The sequence below is a fragment of the Chanodichthys erythropterus genome, chromosome 23, assembly GCF_024489055.1.
Source record: "Chanodichthys erythropterus isolate Z2021 chromosome 23, ASM2448905v1, whole genome shotgun sequence".
NCBI classification, from domain to species: domain Eukaryota; kingdom Metazoa; phylum Chordata; class Actinopteri; order Cypriniformes; family Xenocyprididae; genus Chanodichthys; species Chanodichthys erythropterus.
The window spans coordinates 18,618,223-18,636,790 of record NC_090243.1 but is presented as its reverse complement, the minus strand read 5'-3'; the positions used below and the strand labels follow the sequence as shown (position 1 = coordinate 18,636,790).

The 18,568-nt window shown below is 36.5% G+C and overlaps 5 gene segments (V, D, J or C); all 5 read right to left on the bottom strand.

Annotated features, from left to right (window-relative positions):
* Positions 1-4,128: 4,128 nt before the first annotated feature.
* Positions 4,129-4,684, bottom strand: LOC137014278 (Ig kappa chain V region K29-213-like). The segment is given in 2 exon segments: positions 4,129-4,541; positions 4,631-4,684. Coding segments are annotated over 2 exon segments (375 nt in total).
* Positions 4,685-8,991: 4,307 nt separating this feature from the next.
* On the bottom strand, positions 8,992-9,486 carry LOC137014353 (immunoglobulin kappa variable 1-8-like). The segment is given in 2 exon segments: positions 8,992-9,329; positions 9,438-9,486. Coding segments are annotated over 2 exon segments (387 nt in total).
* A 1,170-nt stretch (positions 9,487-10,656) lies between these two features.
* On the bottom strand, positions 10,657-11,129 carry LOC137013701 (immunoglobulin kappa variable 4-1-like). The segment is given in 2 exon segments: positions 10,657-10,991; positions 11,081-11,129. Coding segments are annotated over 2 exon segments (384 nt in total).
* A 2,349-nt stretch (positions 11,130-13,478) lies between these two features.
* Positions 13,479-14,510, bottom strand: LOC137014352 (probable non-functional immunoglobulin kappa variable 6D-41). The segment is given in 2 exon segments: positions 13,479-14,035; positions 14,125-14,510. Coding segments are annotated over 2 exon segments (408 nt in total).
* Positions 14,511-16,842: 2,332 nt separating this feature from the next.
* On the bottom strand, positions 16,843-17,462 carry LOC137014357 (Ig kappa chain V region 3547-like). The segment is given in 2 exon segments: positions 16,843-17,284; positions 17,393-17,462. Coding segments are annotated over 2 exon segments (372 nt in total).
* Positions 17,463-18,568: the final 1,106 nt, after the last annotated feature.

The window sequence follows — 18,568 nt, the reverse complement described above, 5'->3', positions numbered from 1 at the left end:
AACCGCAGTGCGACTCATAATAGTTCCTGAATGAAATAGTGTTTTGAATGAATCATTTGAGTGAATGAATCAGTTATTCACTCATGAAGATTGTTCCTTGTTTCCAAAGACATAATTGGTGCTTCTCAATACTAAAAATTGATGCTTCCTCATTTCCTCACTCCTCCATCCTCCAGCCCGTGACCCGGAAACCGATTGAACAGCTCAAGGAGGCGAGGAATAAGGAGCGAGGAACCTTCCTGAGGAGTCATGAGTGAAGATACACAGGTGTATCCTTCCCTCGCATCCTGAGGGGTGGAGCTAAGACGTGAGGAAAAGTAGTGAGAGGAGGAAATGAGGATGCAAAAATAATAAATGAGAAGAACCCTATGGCTGTGTCCCAATTCAGAGGCTGCATCCTTCAAAGGCCACATTCAGAGGTCAGTTGCGTCTCTGCTGTGCAACGAAGGCTCCTTCGAATGCGTCCTTCATTTCCTGTGAAATGAAATATACAAAGATGCTCTGCGTCTGAAATCGAATACTTCCCTATATAGTAGGTGAAAAACAGTACACCAACATGTTATGTCCGAATACATAGTATTTGAAAATCTCTAGGCGAAAAGTCCCTGGATGACCTACTACTTCCAGCGAGATTCTGTTGTGTGCATTCGATGGACACTTTACTATCCCATGAGGCCACGGGAGAGGATTTATGAATGGAGGTGAAGTGACGCAACTGACGCTGGTAGGTCACATGATAATGACAACATGGCGAATGTAGTACTTCTGGATTAAATTAATACTACACATATAAAACATACTTTTTGAATGATCGCAAAATAAGTTTGAATTCAAATGTAGTGTAAGGCCCGCCCAATCGGCCTGATGGCAGTTTTCCACCGGGCGGGGAAGGTTTCTTGTGCATTCAGTCTTTTCATTGTGGCAAAGTAGTTTAATTCCAAGTAAACTTTTATCTGACTCCATGTTATTATGACCTCGAATTTAGTTTAGAATGTCAATTGATTATTGGTCATTTGTATAACAATTTAGCTATACATTTGATTACTCTATTTAACTCTTTACTCTTTTTTGTACTCGTTCATTCGGATTCCTATAACGCTTTGAGTCTCGCACACGATCTCATACGCACAATCTCGTCAGTCTTGGTCATTAGACAGAGGCGATGACTAATATTCTAGAGGCCGTACCCACTTTGCTCATTCTAGAATATGTTTATTTAGTCCCCATAGATCTGAACACACCGAATTAAGGTAAGATTACTTTAACTAGGGGCCGTGACCATTACCATAAAATCAGGCTGACCAATTTAGCTTCCTCTAGTGGTAACTTTACATAATCACGCAGTGGTTTACCCACAGACACTTAGAGTAATCTCACCATAACCAGAGGTTGAGGCTCATCCTGTTTAGATTGATCTAGCAACACTCTGTTGCTCTAAAAGGAAAAAACCCATTATTAGCCTACACAGTCTAAGTATACTTAACTAATGCCAATGTGTTAGTCTGAGCTCTAAAACATCAGCTGGTGTGCCCCACTGCTCCACCTAAACTGTACTTTAGTCCGTTACTAACCTGAGCGTAGACTAGTGGGGTTATGGACTTAACGTAATCTACTGGAGTCAATAATTTCAGAGTAAGTCAGAATAAAGTCAAATGTGACAATTTATTAGTCAGGTAAATGTATCATGCCAATTACATAATCATCTCAAAGATGATCAATACAAACATCAAATGCTCAGAAACAGAGTAAAAGATGAATACCTGACATTAGAAAAATGCACATTGCAATGTGGGCTCATCTGCACAGGATCAAGCCCTGAGCCTCCTGCAACATCTCTTTAAATACTCAGACCAAGACAGAAACTTCTTTCAAATGGAAACATGACTTCACAATGGTAATTTGCATTAATCAACGTCCCAGACTGAGTAGTTTACACCTTTTAGGGACAGAAATCCATTTGCATGAAAGACCCGGTGAAGGTGGACACACCCATTACAGAGAGCAAAATATCTCTAAAGTCTTTAAACCTTTATTACCTTCTGGTTTACTTCTATGGGAATGAGACCCTTGTACCAGTCGCACTGAGACATTTCAAATGATACCAAACATGTATAGTATTGTATGATAACTGTTCACATTGAGCCATATAGATTTTGGGTGAATTTCAGGTCATCTCCATATGTAGAGAGAAGAGATGGGGAAGAGGGTGAAGGAAGGGACATGTAGATTAAGGCATTGCTGAGGTGTGATCGACTCAGGGTGATTGCGTCTCGAATGGGGACGCTAATTTTGCAAGAGAGAGTTCAAATGTTAATTTCCTTTGTTTTCTCAAAGAGTAGCCCTTTCTTGGTCCAGGCACTCTGGCATCAGTCTTACAGGAGCAGGAAAACACCTGCAGATACATGATGAAAAAACAAGAACATGTGGCCAAATTATGAACCTCACAGATAAAAGAATATATAAATGTATTTTTTTTTTGAGGTGCACATGCATGACAAACACATTTATAGTTATTTTGAGTGTTTCTGGTGTCACAGGATCATCAAACTTTGAGACAGTTGAGTTTGACTAACAGAGAGACAAGGTTTGTTCATATTCATTAGTTTACATCTGAAACATAAATTCAGTTAAAAGTGTAAATTACAATTCTTATCTTGCTCATCAGTTAAAACTTGGTGTCAGTAAGTAAATAAAACACAAAATACATGATTAAATAAATACATGTGTAGTTAAATCCATAAATAATGCATTTATATTTTTAATTTATAGAGTTATGCATAAATAATTGCATAAATATGAATGCATGCATACATAAACAAATAAAGTAATTGTTCCAGAGGCTTAGATATATATCCTTCTTATTTTTCAGTGCAGATATAGACTGTTTTCTGTGAATGTACAAGATTTCAGATTCATTAGTGAAATAATGAGAAGAATAATAAAGTGCAGTAAACAGTGAAACTATTCACACTACAGACCAGTGTGTTTATAATGAAGACAATACATTAAAATAATACAGCAGTTTGCAATATCAAGCAGCACAATGAGCTGTTTTATACATCTAAACATAAGTGTAAGCGGATCATACCGGAAGACACACACTGAATTTAAAGATGATGTTAAACATAAGGTGGTGTCATAGAGGCCCATTCGACCGCTCCGGACACATCGACACAACGGTCAACATGACGCTGTTCATCACTCACACTTACAAATCAATGACTTTCATCAAAAATATCACAGCATTGTGCAGCATATAAACCACTGAGCTTTAAACTCCAGACGGACAGAGGAAAACCTTTCAGAGGTGAGGATGTGCTGGTTTGTGTTTTTGTATAACTCAATATGTAAAATCACATTAATGATCAACTAAATGCTGTGAAAATAGCAGCTAATGTCTATTGCATATATAGATATTCATATGTGAATGAGGTTATGAAGGGAATGAGGCAGTAGAGGGCGATACTGATTATTCCTTAAATATCTGCCACACATCTTCCTCTTGGAGCTCGTGGACATGCTGGAAATCACTAGAATGAGAGTTGAGGTCTGGACTGTGTTCTGATAGAGGACTGTGTGTGTTCATCAAGTGGAAGTTGATTTGATTGTTTTGCTGCTTGAGGTTTCTGCAACTATTTATGAGTGTTTGATGTTTTTATACTTGTGATTTATGTCAGTATTGTTGTTCTTTTGTATAATAACCACACCTTGATCCACATGTTGATCCATATCTCAAATAAAAGCAACTAATGAACTTTGTGTTTTATAATCGATGCCCCACAGTGATTTTACTATTTAACTAGTTCTCATGAAACTTTATTACAGAGGTTGCAGATGCAGTCAGGAGTTCACTTGCTCTCCAGTGTTCACGGACCAGATCTGACTGATCCAATATGGTGGACGACTCACATGTCGATCTCAATCATGTCACTGATCTATAAGAGCACAAAATCTCAAGGCAGATATACATTTTCCACAACATTTTTAGTCTAAAGAGGGTATGAATATGAGGAAATTTAACAGTGACACTGATGGACTTTGTCTAGTTGTTTCTCAGCTGATTCTGACCTCAATAATTTATAAAAAAGCTTAATTTAGATGATTTTATTTCAGATGTTTGTGTGACGATGTTGTTTCAGATCCTCCTTTGAGCAGCTGCAGTATCAGTTCAGTCACTGTGACTCTGACTGACGGAGGTTTTTGTACGACTCTTTATCACTGTGTGAACCACTGAATGCTCTCAGGCCAGTATAAACTCTGACAGTAATAATGTCCAGCATCTTCAGTCTGGACTCCACTGATGGTCAGAGTGAAATCACTGTTAGATCCACTGCCACTGAATCTAGATGGAGTTCCTGACTGGAGGGTGTTTGTGTAATAAATCAGGAGTTTAGGAGCTTCTCCAGGTTTCTGTAAATACCAGGCTAAATGATTACCACCATACACTCTACTGCTAGTTTTACAGTTGATGTTCACAGTTTGTCCTGGTTGAGCTGCTGTCATTGAGGGACTCTGAGTGACGGTGATCTGTCCTCTACACTCTGAAACACACAACAAGAAGAAAATCAACTCAAAACTTTGACAATATACTTGAAGAAATGAATTGATATCAAAGTTGTGCTCCACAAACCTTGAGCAAACGCTGTGAGAGTCCAGATGAAGATGATGATGAAGGTCATGTTGATGAAGATTGTTGTGTGTGTCAGTGATGAAGTGTTAAACTCACAGCACTATAAACACTCTCAGAGCACTGAAGCATCTGATCAATATGCAAATGAACTCATTCTGTATTTAAATGAGGTTCTAAATGAAGGTTCAGGAGGGTTAGGGTTCAACATTAAATATGTATCATGTATTCATTATACACCAAGTGTGAACTTTAAAAATGTAACATAAAATTTATGACCAATTTAAATTGTGATAAGATGAAATGTGTTAAATCTATATTATCATTATCTAAGAATCATCAGCTCAATATTTCGTCTCGCAGGTGATCACAGCTGTACTGATGACAGAAACCCTTCAACAGTTTTATTCATGTTATCTTGCACTACATCACTGTGCCACTAGAGGGCGGTGTGAACAGACAGACACACTGATGAACAGGAACTGACGAGGTGAATAATAATGAGTTAATGCAGTGATGAATTTATTAGATGGGGCTCCAGTGTGTATTTAAATGGTTAAACACTATATATTATAGCACTATATGCAATTGCGTCACCCAAAGTGACAAACAGCTACTGTAGTCCTGGCCTAAAGTCATTGGTTGAGCCAAAGGATACATACAGGTTGCCTAATATATTGACTAGTTAAATTCCATAACATGCCAATTACATGTGATACCAATTTCACGTGTTCGCACATACATAAGTTCTTGCATAATTTTTTTTCGTTAATTCTTAGTTTTTGCCTTGATAATAAAAAATATGAGCTAGGCATCATGTATGACAGTCAAAAATGAGATATGAGCTACAAAATGACCAGATCCTGCCATTAGCTATGTAGAAGACATATCTTGTATGTATAGGGCTTATATGTGGATATGAAGAAGCAATACAGGAGACCTATATTTCCTGTATATGCACATATATGCACCTCAATTTTGCCTATATGTGGCATATATACGCATATATGCAGCATATATGTGCATATACACTGCATATAGGTTTCATATATGCGCATATATCCACATATAGATTCTTTCATGTGGGGTGACGTTCATTTGCACAAATACGCTTAATAAAAATTTTAAATAATAATAATAATGTAAGTAAATATTTAATAGGTTATGACATCTGTGTGTTATGTTTCATTTATTGTGCATTGGTCTACTGTCCTACTGCTTAATCAGAACGGTCACTTGAGCAACAAGATCGCAGCACATCTCAGTTCTCACCAACATGTTCTGTATCCTTCCAAGTTCGTTCTTTCAAGGCAAGACCAGTCTTCGCGAGAAAACAAGTCCATTCTTTGCTTTCTTAGAGTTGAAAAACCTTGTTTCTTTCCTGAATGATTCAGTGTTTTGATCAAATCAGTTGATTAATAATTCATTGATTCATTCATAAAGTCAGTCTCTTGTCTCCATCTACTGGCGTAACGATGTAACTTGCAGAAAGAGTCTGTAAATCACCAGCACTAATGCTGCAGGTAAACACATCTGTCGTGTCCATGATGGAGGATCTGTTTCTGTCACAAAACTCGACTCAAGACTTCTGCAGTGAATTAAAGAGAGATGGAGAGATGCCGGAAGAATATTCTCACTGGAGTGACTGTCGTTTATATAATTCTGCTCTTTTTTGTAATTAACAGGTTTAGATAAACACGCTCAAACAAACTTCTGTTTAGTTACATTTGTTCAAGTTGTGATCATGTTCTGCTTTAAAAAATCTTTTCTTAGATCATCTTTTTATATTTGTAGTATTTTGAGTGTCTGTGTTGATTATGTCACAATCAACAACACAGTTTGTGTGAAAGTGTTTGAGCAGCTGTTCAGTCACTGTGATCTGAGCTCTACAGCCTGAAAAACAGATCATTTATTTACAATAAATCATTTACAATACATAAACATACCCATAATCTATTCAAAGCTTTAAAAATTCAAAAAAGCATAGTTTGTGTATTAAATTTATTTAGACTTGTGTCTGGCACTATATCCAGTCTCTTAATCCAAAAAATAAATTAATTAATTAATTAAAAAAAATAATAATTGGTGACATGCATGTGCTGTTTTTAATCTGTTGGGGTAATCTGGTATTATCATCTGTTCTGAAGTTGACAAATATGCTTTTTATTATGCTGTTAATATCTGCATTATGAGGGATGAAGTTAATAAATCAATAGACTTATTAAACTGATCAAGCAGAACATGTTTATGATGCTGGTGATGATTCAGTTTAGAAAGAAGAATGAGGATAAATCATAAATGTAGTAAAGAATGGAAAAATATCCACTGAAGTGAAGATCAAAAGTGACTGAATTTCTACATAAAGGATGTTATGTTATACAGGAGACAAAAATGTTTTGTAAAAAAAATCACAAAAAGGTAAAAAACTGATTCAGTTCAACAAAAGTGATGTTCAATAAGATCATATTGAGTTTTTCTTCACTGTTGAGTGTGTGTGAAGTGTGTGTTATCACTGTGTGAGCACATATTTAACAGCAAATGAACTCATTCTGTATTTAAATGAGGCTCTAAATGAAGTTTCAGGAGGAGCTCGTTCATCTCATCCTGTCAATCCCACAATCAAATATATAATGAAATTATCAAGATTCTGAAATAAGTTCATATATAACTTTTTTTATTATTAATATTTATGTACTGTAATATTACTGTACCACTATTTTATATTTATTTTTGCTTTATATTTGAATTGAGTTTGCTTTATAAATCATGAACCTTGCAACATTAAAACTGTTATTTAACTAAACTGCATCAACACTGAACTAAATTGAGCTGAATAATGACACTATTGCCTTTTTAGAGCTGCTTTACAGCTGAAATTGTATTTGTTTCATAACTCATAACTTCATAATTTTGCAACTTTGAAGTTCACATGAAACTAATGTTGCACTCATATTTTCTTCCCTATATTGTTGTGATATATATATATCCTAGTGAAATGAACAAATGTAGGGCGGGGCTTGATTTTGTCTGTGGGGAATTGATTGGATGGTTGTGGTTTGCTATTGGTGGATCTCATGTGAGTGACAGGTTGCCCCATTCCCCCATTATTTTTTTTAATCAATACCGTAGAATTTCATAAAAAATAAATTTTCCATTTTGATTTCATGGTGACAATGCAGAATAACAGAATCTGTGAGTTTTTGAAAACTTGGAATGGAAGTTTAGCAGGCAAGAGAGGAGCTCCAGTAATGTGTAAAAAATATGCATCACACTATTTGTAAAGTATAACTATTACATTTAAACATTACATATTTTATGTACCTTCATCTCAAATTGCTAAAAAAAAACCCTGTTTTTTGAAAAAAGATAGAAGATAAATGTCAGACCGGGTCTCGTCTTACTGGATGTTGAATGAAAATGCAGTATGATGTTTCTGAATCATTCTTTCAATCATTCAAACACCTTCTGAACAAGCACTGAAAGAAAGAGAAATAAAAACACAAACTACAACTTTTTTCAGCCACAGCCTTAGATGAAATCAAATGAAGATAAAAAAAAAATCTCTGAAGATCTGATTAAACATCTCCACAAACAGCATTACCAGCTTCACTTATTACTAACCAGACTGACGTTATTTCTGACATTCATCTACAGAAGCTCTTATTGAGAATTACCAGAGGTTTAGATGTTGATGTTTCGTTGAAAATGTTTAGTTTGGCCATGATGTCACCATGATGGTGATCAGTGTTTTCTTTAGTTGAGCTCTTGACACTTGACTTTTGTTAAGTTGCTTCTTTTTCAGTGAAGCTGGTAATGCTGTTTGTGGAGTTGTTTAATCAGATCTTCAGAGATTTGATGGTTTTTATCTTCAAAATCAGGTCTTTCTATCTTCATCTAAGGATGTGGCTGAAGAGAGTTGTAGTTTGTGTTCTTATTTCTCTTTCAGTGCTTGTTCACAGCAGGTGTTTGAATGATTGAAAGAATGTTGAATTAATCAAAATTAAGTTGAAAGAACGTTTGAGGAACATCATACATTTTAAAACACGTTCCTCTAACGTCAAGGAAACTGTACATGTTTTACATTCCCAGAACCAACACTGAATATTTGGAGAACGTTCTTATAACAAAAATCTGTTAGTTCGGGAGACTCGGGAAGCGACTCTTTTGTCTAGTTGTTTCTCTCAACTAATGCTTTGATTTCTGACCTCAATATAAAAGATCTTAAAATATAAAGGAGGTTAACTTAGATGGTTTTATTTCAGATGATTGTGTGACGATGTTGTTTCAGATCCTCCTTTGAGCAGCTGCAGTATCAGTTCAGTCACTGTGACTCTGACTGACGGAGGTTTTTGTACGACTCTTTATCACTGTGTGAACACATAATTACTACTGATACTGTGTAAACTCTGACAGTAATAATGTCCAGCATCTTCAGTCTGGACTCCACTGATGGTCAGAGTGAAATCACTGTTAGATCCACTGCCACTGAATCTAGATGGAGTTCCTGACTGGAGGGTGCTTGATGCATAAATCAGGAGTTTAGGAGCTTCTCCAGGTTTCTGTAAGTACCAGGCAAGACACTTTTTTCTACTACACCAGGAGACTGGATTACTGCTAGTTTTACAGGTCACAGTGACTGATTGTCCAGTTTGAGAGAGCAGCTCTGAGGGAGTTTGAGTCACTGTCACCTGACCAACAGATTCTGACAAGAGAGAAAGATTAGAAACCACAAACACTTTTACAACCATATATCTTCACAACACATAAAAATAACAAGTAAATAATGTATGCAATCTTTACTGACACAAACCTCGACATAATACTGCCAGCGTCCAGATCAATATGGTGCTGAAAGTCATTTTTGTTGGTTGTAGGTTCAGTTCTAGTGAAAAACAGTTGTTGATCATGTTTGATGTTTGACAGAGTTATAAACACATGCAGAGCACTGAAGCGTGTGTCGCTCATGTAAAACACTCTCTCTATGCAAACGCTTCAGGAAGGACAGGTTTAAGATGGTTTAATGTGGTTTCATTGAGATTTCACAAAACATTTCACATGTTAATATAATCCTTTATTGATGAAGCAACATCAGATGAACAGGAATCTATTATTGAGTTTTTATAGATTCAACATTTCAAAATGCAAAAAACACTTTTCTACATGTTTTTCTGCTCAATAGTTATTTTGAGTGTTTCTGGAGTCACAGGATCATCAAACTCCTCTGAGGACGATGAACATCTGCTCTATTCTGAGAGAAACACAATCACTCCACCTGATGATGAAATATGAGTTTAACTCGCTCAGATTCACTGTTTGACTTCAGTAAATGACACTGTTGAGGCAGTTTGTGGAATAAATCAGGAGTTCAGGAGCTTCTCCAGGTTTCTGTAAGGACCAGCTGAAGAAGTTTCTCCTGTTCCAGTTTCTCTCCATTGGATCAGAGGTTTGTTCATATTCATCAGTTACACTGAGGTTTATCAGCTCATGTTATCATCAGATACCAGTTTGTATCTTCTCATAGTTTAGGGAAAAAGTTTTCTAATAAAAATTCAGTTAAAAGCACAAATCAATATTCTTATCTTGCTCTTTCTGATCAGAGGCTGTGATTGGTGCAGAGGAGGGAGAGGCGTGTCTGAACTGAACTGTTGATCAGGACTACAATTAAAACAGCAGCTGATATAAAACTCTTACTGTCTGCAGTATATAGTATGAATACAGTGTATAGTGAACAAATGACATGTTAGGATGAGATACTCAAATCAAATAACCATGGAGAATTATGAAAATTAACATCTATTATTAATAAAATGCAGCAACTGAAATCATTCAGATCTCAAACGTGTGACTGATCTATAAGAGCACAAAATCTCTTTCTGACCTCTATAATTATTAAGAGTGGCAGATTAATTTAGATGATTTTATTTCAGATGTTTGTGTGACGATGTTGTTTCAGATCCTCCTTTGAGCAGCTGCAGTATCAGTTCAGTCACTGTGACTCTGACTGACGGAGGTTTTTGTACGACTCTTTATCACTGTGTGAACCACTGAATGCTCTCAGGCCAGTATAAACTCTGACAGTAATAATGTCCATTATCTTCAGTCTGGACTCCACTGATGGTCAGAGTGAAATCACTGTTAGATCCACTGCCACTGAATCTAGATGGAGTTCCTGACTGGAGGCGGTTTGCTAAATAAATCAGGAGTTTAGGAGCTTCTCCAGGTTTTTGTAAGTACCAGGCTAAATAATGTCCATTACTATCCTTGTACACATCTGTGCTGGTTTTACAGTTGATGTTCACAGTTTGTCCTGGTTGAGCTGCTGTCATTGAGGGACTCTGAGTGACGGTGATCTGTCCTCTACACTCTGAAACACACAACAAGAAGAAAATCAACTCAAAACTTTGACAATATACTTGAAGAAATGAATTGATATCAAACTTGTGCTCCACAAACCTTGAGCAAACGCTGTGAGAGTCCAGATGAAGATGATGATGAAGGTCATGTTGATGAAGATTGTTGTGTGTGTCAGTGATGAAGTGTTAAACTCACAGCACTATAAACACTCTCAGAGCACTGAAGCATCTGATCAATATGCAAATGAACTCATTCTGTATTTAAATGAGGCTCTAAATGAAGGTTCAGGAGGAGCTCGTTCATCTCATCCTGTCAATCACAACATCAAATATGTATCATGTAATCATCAATAAGTGTGAACTTTAAAAATGTAGCATAAAATTTAGAACAATTCAAACCACATGTGTGAAAATGAAATGTAGATGAAACTGATCATCATCTAAGCAAAATCACATGAGCAAAAGTGCTTTAGTGATCATCAGCTTGACTGTAATTGTAAGACAATGTAAGACAAACTCTTGGTCTTTAGACAGCTTTAATGCACATGAACATCCTCTAGCATAATAGGATTAACTTGTAGCTTGAATTGTTATTGGGATCTTTTACAGCTCAGAAACTTCAATCCAGAAACACTTTGAATCGTGTAGTAGACGGTACAGCAATGGCCATGTGTCTTTTCAAATAAAATATGAGTCTTTAAGTATCTCTTTATGGAAGTATTATTCTATGTACTATATTAAAATAGACAGATAATATTGTCTCTTTCCTTCAATTGAACGGCAATACATTCAGTCACGTCTGACAACAACAAATATATGTTCAATAGTATAGTATAAAATTAATATTAATATAAAAATTAATGATCTGTAAGTATTTTGGAGATTACAGATTTTTTTTGCAAACTAATTATATTGGGCTTTATTAAACTTTATGAAACTATAATGAATTTAGGCCTATATGCATTTTTTATACTACAAGTCAATCTATTGAACCATTTACACAGACTTTCATAACGAGATCTGAAAGGATTTGTTGTCCTGTGGCTCCCTCTGGTGGACAGCATTAGTATTATGACCTTCATCTCTGAATCCCATTCATATAAATGACTGATTTAAAAAAAGTTCCTGAAACTCGGCATGTTTACTCAGAAAGTCTTGTTGTCCATGTGTATGAAGTTCTGTGAATTTTGGATTCAAACATTCAAAGTGATGGAAACTGATAGAAAAATAGATTTCTTCTCCTGTGGTTCCCTCTAGTGGACAACATTAGTACAACATGTTGTAGTCCGTCAGCCATTTTGAGTTGCTAAAAACTTTTTTCAATATCCTAAACCACTTGACTGATTCACACAAAATTTTGCACGTCATCTATAGACACTAATGACAAAAGTTATCAAAAGGATTTTAATTAGTCAAAGCGTTTAGAAGATAGTTCATTTAGCCATGGCTCAATACACTTATAAAACTATATCTTCTCAACAATCTGATGAATCCAAATTCTGTTGATCACTTGTTTGATGTCTTCAGGGTATCTAGATGATACACAGATAAATTTGGGGTTAAATAGACAAATGGTCTAGGATGAACCCTTCAGTGTTTGGATCTCTGATAATCTCACCTGTGCTCGATATTTTCAGTCGTCTGAAGCTCTAAAATGATGTTATTGACTTCAAATCTTCTCATCTGCTGCAGCCTCATATTTGTGAATGAACTTATTCAGTGTTTCTAGCACAAATCACTGTGACTCTGACTGACGGAGGTTTTTGACTCTTTATCACTGAACCAGGATAGAGGTTGATGATCCCAACTCTGATAGACGTCAGGACTGCTTTTACAGGACATGGTGAATGTGTTTCCTAGATGAACAGATTTCACTGCAGGCGTCTGAGTCGCTTCACCAACTGATTTATGATTATTTATAATGTTTCCTGAGGTGCACTTATAATGTTAATATGATTTTTACAACAAATAATTGTCATCATTTAGAAATAAATGGCTATTTCCACTCTGATTTTAGCACTCTGATTGTTTACATGTGAAACCTTCTCGAATACTATCACTACATTTTTACTATTACAGCTGTCTAAATGAACGAATGGTGAAAAGTGTTGATTACTGCCTTATATTTCGATCTGTTCATCACAGGGAAGGTTGCAGTGATGAGAAACTGAGCAGATGACAGACAGTCTGTTGATGGTGTGAATGCAGTGATCTCGTCATTACAACTACATTTCTGCACTCCAGAAATGCTTTCACCATAACTAACAATGCAAACACGATGTAAATCCAGTCAGAGATTGATTGTGTAGTGTAAGAGCGTCACTGATTATAACAGGAGTTTTGGGAAGTGTCCAGATAAACTCGCTGTGTGATCGACAGCTTCAGTTCCTCAGATCTTTACTGTATAAGATTAGGAAGAAAAAATAATAAAAGTACATGATCAAAAATATAAATGACTTTAAAATATTGAGTGAGTGGAAATGAGGATAAATAAACCATAAATAATCTAAAAGTGATGATAACATCAAAAGAATTTCTAATTATCTATAGAAATACTGATGAAACTCAACAAAGCTGATATTAAGATCATATTTGTGTTTCTGCACTGTTGAGTGTGTGTGAAAGTGTGTGAGCAGCTGCAGTATCAGTTCAGTCACTGTGACTCTGACTGACGGAGGTTTTTGTACGACTCTTTATCACTGTGTGAACACATAGTCACCAGCACAATAACCATTAGAACCTCTTCTGCAATTTAAACTCTGACAGTAATAATGTCCAGCATCTTCAGTCTGGACTCCACTGATGGTCAGAGTGAAATCACTGTTAGATCCACTGCCACTGAATCTAGATGGAGTTCCTGACTGGAGTTTTTTTACATAACGAATCAGGAGTTTAGGAGCTTCTCCAGATTTCTGTAAGTACCAGAATATATAATCATCTTCATCAATATCCCTGAACACATCTGTGCTGGTTTTACAGTTGATGTTCACAGTTTGTCCTGGTTGAGCTGCTGTCATTGAGGGACTCTGAGTGACGGTGATCTGTCCTCTACACTCTGAAACACACAACAAGAAGAAAATCAACTCAAAACTTTGACAATATACTTGAAGAAATGAATTGATATCAAACTTGTGCTCCACAAACCTTGAGCAAACGCTGTGAGAGTCCAGATGAAGATGATGATGAAGGTCATGTTGATGAAGATTGTTGTGTGTGTCAGTGATGAAGTGTTAAACTCACAGCACTATAAACACTCGGAGCGCTGAAGCATGAGCCGATGCAAAGTGACTCTCTGAGCAAAAACCCTGCTGGAGTAAAACACACGTGAAAATGAGCACATGCAGATGAAACTGATCAGTTTTGAGGCTTTAAATGTGTTTTATTCTCATGATCCAACAGACGAGTGTTTTCATAAATCATTTCTATTTCATTCAGTCTCTGGTTCAGACTACAGTTTTCTGATGAATCAAATGACAGAGTTGAATCTCTAAAAGAATCAAGTATTTCACTGTGAACTCCGTGAGAGGTCAAAGGTCATTCCAGAGGTCAAAGGTCATCAAAACTTATTAAAAAGCTTTGAGAAATACATGATCATTTAGAAACTCACAGTTCAGATGTGTGATGATCAGTACAGAGTCTTTCTGATTATATTATTTATTCAGATTTAATAGTTTTCATGCATCAAGAGACATTTAGAGATGATGAGACTGTTTCTGTGAAAGTCACTTCAGTCCAATAATCATTATTTAATGTTGAGAAGAGCTGCTGTTGAGTCTCATATCAGTGTGTGTGAGTGTCGTTCGTCTCTTTCTCTGCTGGAGTTTGTGTTCATTTGAGTGTGACGGAGGTTTTTGTACGACGCTTTCACTAGAATGAAGCACTGTGGTACACTTTCGGTGGAGGAACTAAACTGACCATCAGTAAGTCTCTAAAATTCTCTAAAAATGTTTATATATAATTGTTTTGTTTTTAGATTATTCAAGCAAGCATTTTGCAACAATGTTTTAAAAATGATAAAATAGTTTAAATAAAAAATATTAACTGTAATATTTCATGGCGAATTTGTTTCATAATAATCTATCTACTATTTAAGAAATACATATTCATATTCAGTGATATTGAATATGATATATTTTATGTTGCTTTTATATATTTATTTATTTTTACATGTGTATTTCAGATATTATAATAACTAACATTGTTTGTTTTTTAATATATTGATTGCAATATTTTCTGATCTTTTCAATTATTTCTTAAAATACATAATTGTGTCCATAATTTTCGGTAAATTTAATAATTCAGAAATTTTGTAATGCATGAAACAAAAGTTTGATGATACGGACAAAATAATTATAATTTTGTAGACGTCATCATCAGACAAAGAAACAGATCTGAAAAAATCATAATTTGAGCTTACATTTAATGATAATTATGGTTAACATTAATAATGATCATTTAAATCTGTTTTCTACATATAAATCATCAGTTTGTGGACAATGTTTTTAAAATCAGTTTGAGATTAAACTGAACCTTATTCAGAAAAGATGAAATGACTGTAATATTTGCTGTATATCATGTCTGCTTCAGAGAACTGATTTATATTTATTCATATATCTTATACTTCATATATTTAGTATCAGTGAATATTTTATTTGAACTGAGAATATTGAAATGTAAATGCAGGATCATTACTATGTGGTTTATGAAAGAAAGCAGTGATGTGGGATTTCTGTAAAAATGAAATGATTGTGATTTTTCCTCCATTACTGTGTGTGACATCTGACTAATTGATGATCTAAAGACGTTGGTGTTGTTTGTGTGTGTTTGTGTGTGTTTGTGCAGCTGGTCCCGCAGTGAAGCCCTCCGTGTCTCTGCTGCCGCCCTCTTCTCTGCAGATCTCTGGAGACTCAGCCGCACTGCTCTGCCTGCTCAGCTCTTACTCTCCACAGGGGGCGACGGTGAGCTGGACGCTGGACGGGTCAGAGGTCACCGAGGGGGTTCAGACCAGCGCAGAGAGCGAGCGGGACGGATGCTACAGCCGCAGCAGCGTCCTGAGCCTCAGCAAAGCACGCTGGGAAGGCGCGGAGCACTTCGTCTGCAGAGTAAGACATGACGGAGCTGATCACGAGGCCTCGTTCCTCAAGAGCTCCCAGTGCTGATGTTTCTCCGGTCCAGACGAGCCGTATCTGAGCGTCCGGCAGGATTCGCAGCAGTCACGTGATTTACAGCTCAATACTGAAGCAGTCTTTCAATGTGCTGCCATTGCTGTTCATTCAATAAAGCTTCTGAACGCGTTACATTTGTGTCCGACTGCATCATTGATCAGTGTGTCGTTCATTCAAAGTCCTGCACTAAAGTTTCAGCTGCTTTTGATTGATTGTAATAGTTGAGAACAGCTGCATTTAGCAGGAAATGTCAAATGAAGCTCTTGGGGTTTGAACATGGTCACTGGAGACGGAGCTGCTCTATTCTGAGAGGATCACAATCACTAAACCTGCCAATGCAAATGTGATTTTCACCTCAAACTCACAGTTTCACTCTTTGATTGGTTCAACGCTCTCAACTGGAACACTTTCACTTCTGCTCATGAGAAATGAGTTATGAGTAATACATTTAGAAACAGCTTTAGATGAAGGAGCTGCTTGAAAAACATCTGCATGTTACTGATACACCATGACTTTAGTGTAGTTTAATGTACAAAAACAAAACAACATATGACGCCATTATTGTTAGTTTGATTTCATATCAATTTACACACTCTGATTCTGAGCATATTTGAGTCAAACCCGTCTGTCACAGGACAGATCACAGTCTAATAGAGCTGATTTCAGTCATAAGTCAGTTTTGAGCACATGTGTAGTTTCTGTGTTTGTCCTCTGTGTGTCAGTAGTGTGTGAAAGTGTGTGAAAGTGTGTGAGCAGCTGCAGTATCAGTTCAGTCACTGTGACTCTGACTGACGGAGGTTTTTGTACGACTCTTTATCACTGTGTGAACACATATTTACTGTTGATGTAGTGATAACTCTGACAGTAATAATGTCCAGCATCTTCAGTCTGGACTCCACTGATGGTCAGAGTGAAATCACTGTTAGATCCACTGCCACTGAATCTAGATGGAGTTCCTGACTGACGGCTGTTTGCATAAATCAGGAGTTTAGGAGCTTCTCCAGGTTTCTGTAAGTACCAGGCTAAAGCATAACAGCAGGCTGGATCTCTGCTAGTTTTACAGGTCACAGTGACTGATTGTCCAGTTTGAGAGAGCAGCTCTGAGGGAGTTTGAGTCACTGTCACCTGACCAACAGATTCTGACAAGAGAGAAAGATTAGAAATCACAAACACTTTTACAACCATATATCTTCACAACACATAAAAATAACAAGTAAATAATGTATGCAATCTTTACTGACACAAACCTCGACATAATACAGCCAGCGTCCAGATCAATATGGTGCTGAAAGTCATTTTTGTTGGTTGTAGGTTCAGTTCTAGTGAAAAACAGTTGTTGATCATGTTTGATGTTTGACAGAGTTATAAACACATGCAGAGCACTGAAGCGTGTGTCGCTCATGTAAAACACTCTCTCTATGCAAACGCTTCAGGAAGGACAGGTTTAAGATGGTTTAATGTGGTTTCATTCACAAAACATTTCAAAAGTTTATGTTAAAATCCTTTACTGATATAAAGCAACATCACATGAGCAAGATGTTGCTTCTGAATATCAGACCAACATCAAGATTGTGAATGTGATATTGCTTTTACTGTATGAAACCGTTTAATAAACAAGAAGCTATTATTGAGTAACTTACATTTTAGTAATTTACAATTCTGCAAGTTACTTTGTCTGTTTTTGTTCGGCTGAAATATTTCCAAATGAATCACAGTAGAATAAAGTGTCTCTGAACAACTCAGGCTGCATCTGAAATCACATGCTCTCTTGAGTAGGTACTTATTTTGAATTAGTAATTACTTCATGGCTGCTAAAAAAGTATGTTCAATACAGTATGAATGTGTAGAATGAATGTAATCATCACTGCCATTCACAAATCCTCTCCCATGGCCTCATGGGATAGTAAAGTGTCCATCATATGCACACTTCAGAATCTTGCCGGAAGTAGTAGGTCATCCAGGTACTTTTTTGCCTACAATTTTACGAGTACTGTGAATTCAGAAATATTTCTTTTGTCACATACTGTTTTTGGCCTACTATATAGTAGAGAAGTATGTGATTTCGGATGCAGCGACAGTAGTTCCTGAAAGAATCATTGTTTTGAATGAATGTTTCAGTGATTCACTCATGAATACAGTCCCTTGTTTCGTTGCTGAATGAATCAGTGTTTTATACAAATCAGTCCAGTTTTAGTGTCTTATCGCCATCTATTTGCATAAAGATATAACTTGCGTAAAGAGTCGCTGCAAAATCACATGCACTAATGCTGCACATCCAACTCGTTCTCGTAACCCCTAACCCCGCACCTAAACCTACCCATCCTGGAGTTTAGACAAATTGTGAATTCATATGAGCCAGCTCCTAAAATACGTATGAATTGGTCGTGAGCGTTGACACACCTGTCCTGTATCCATGATGGAGG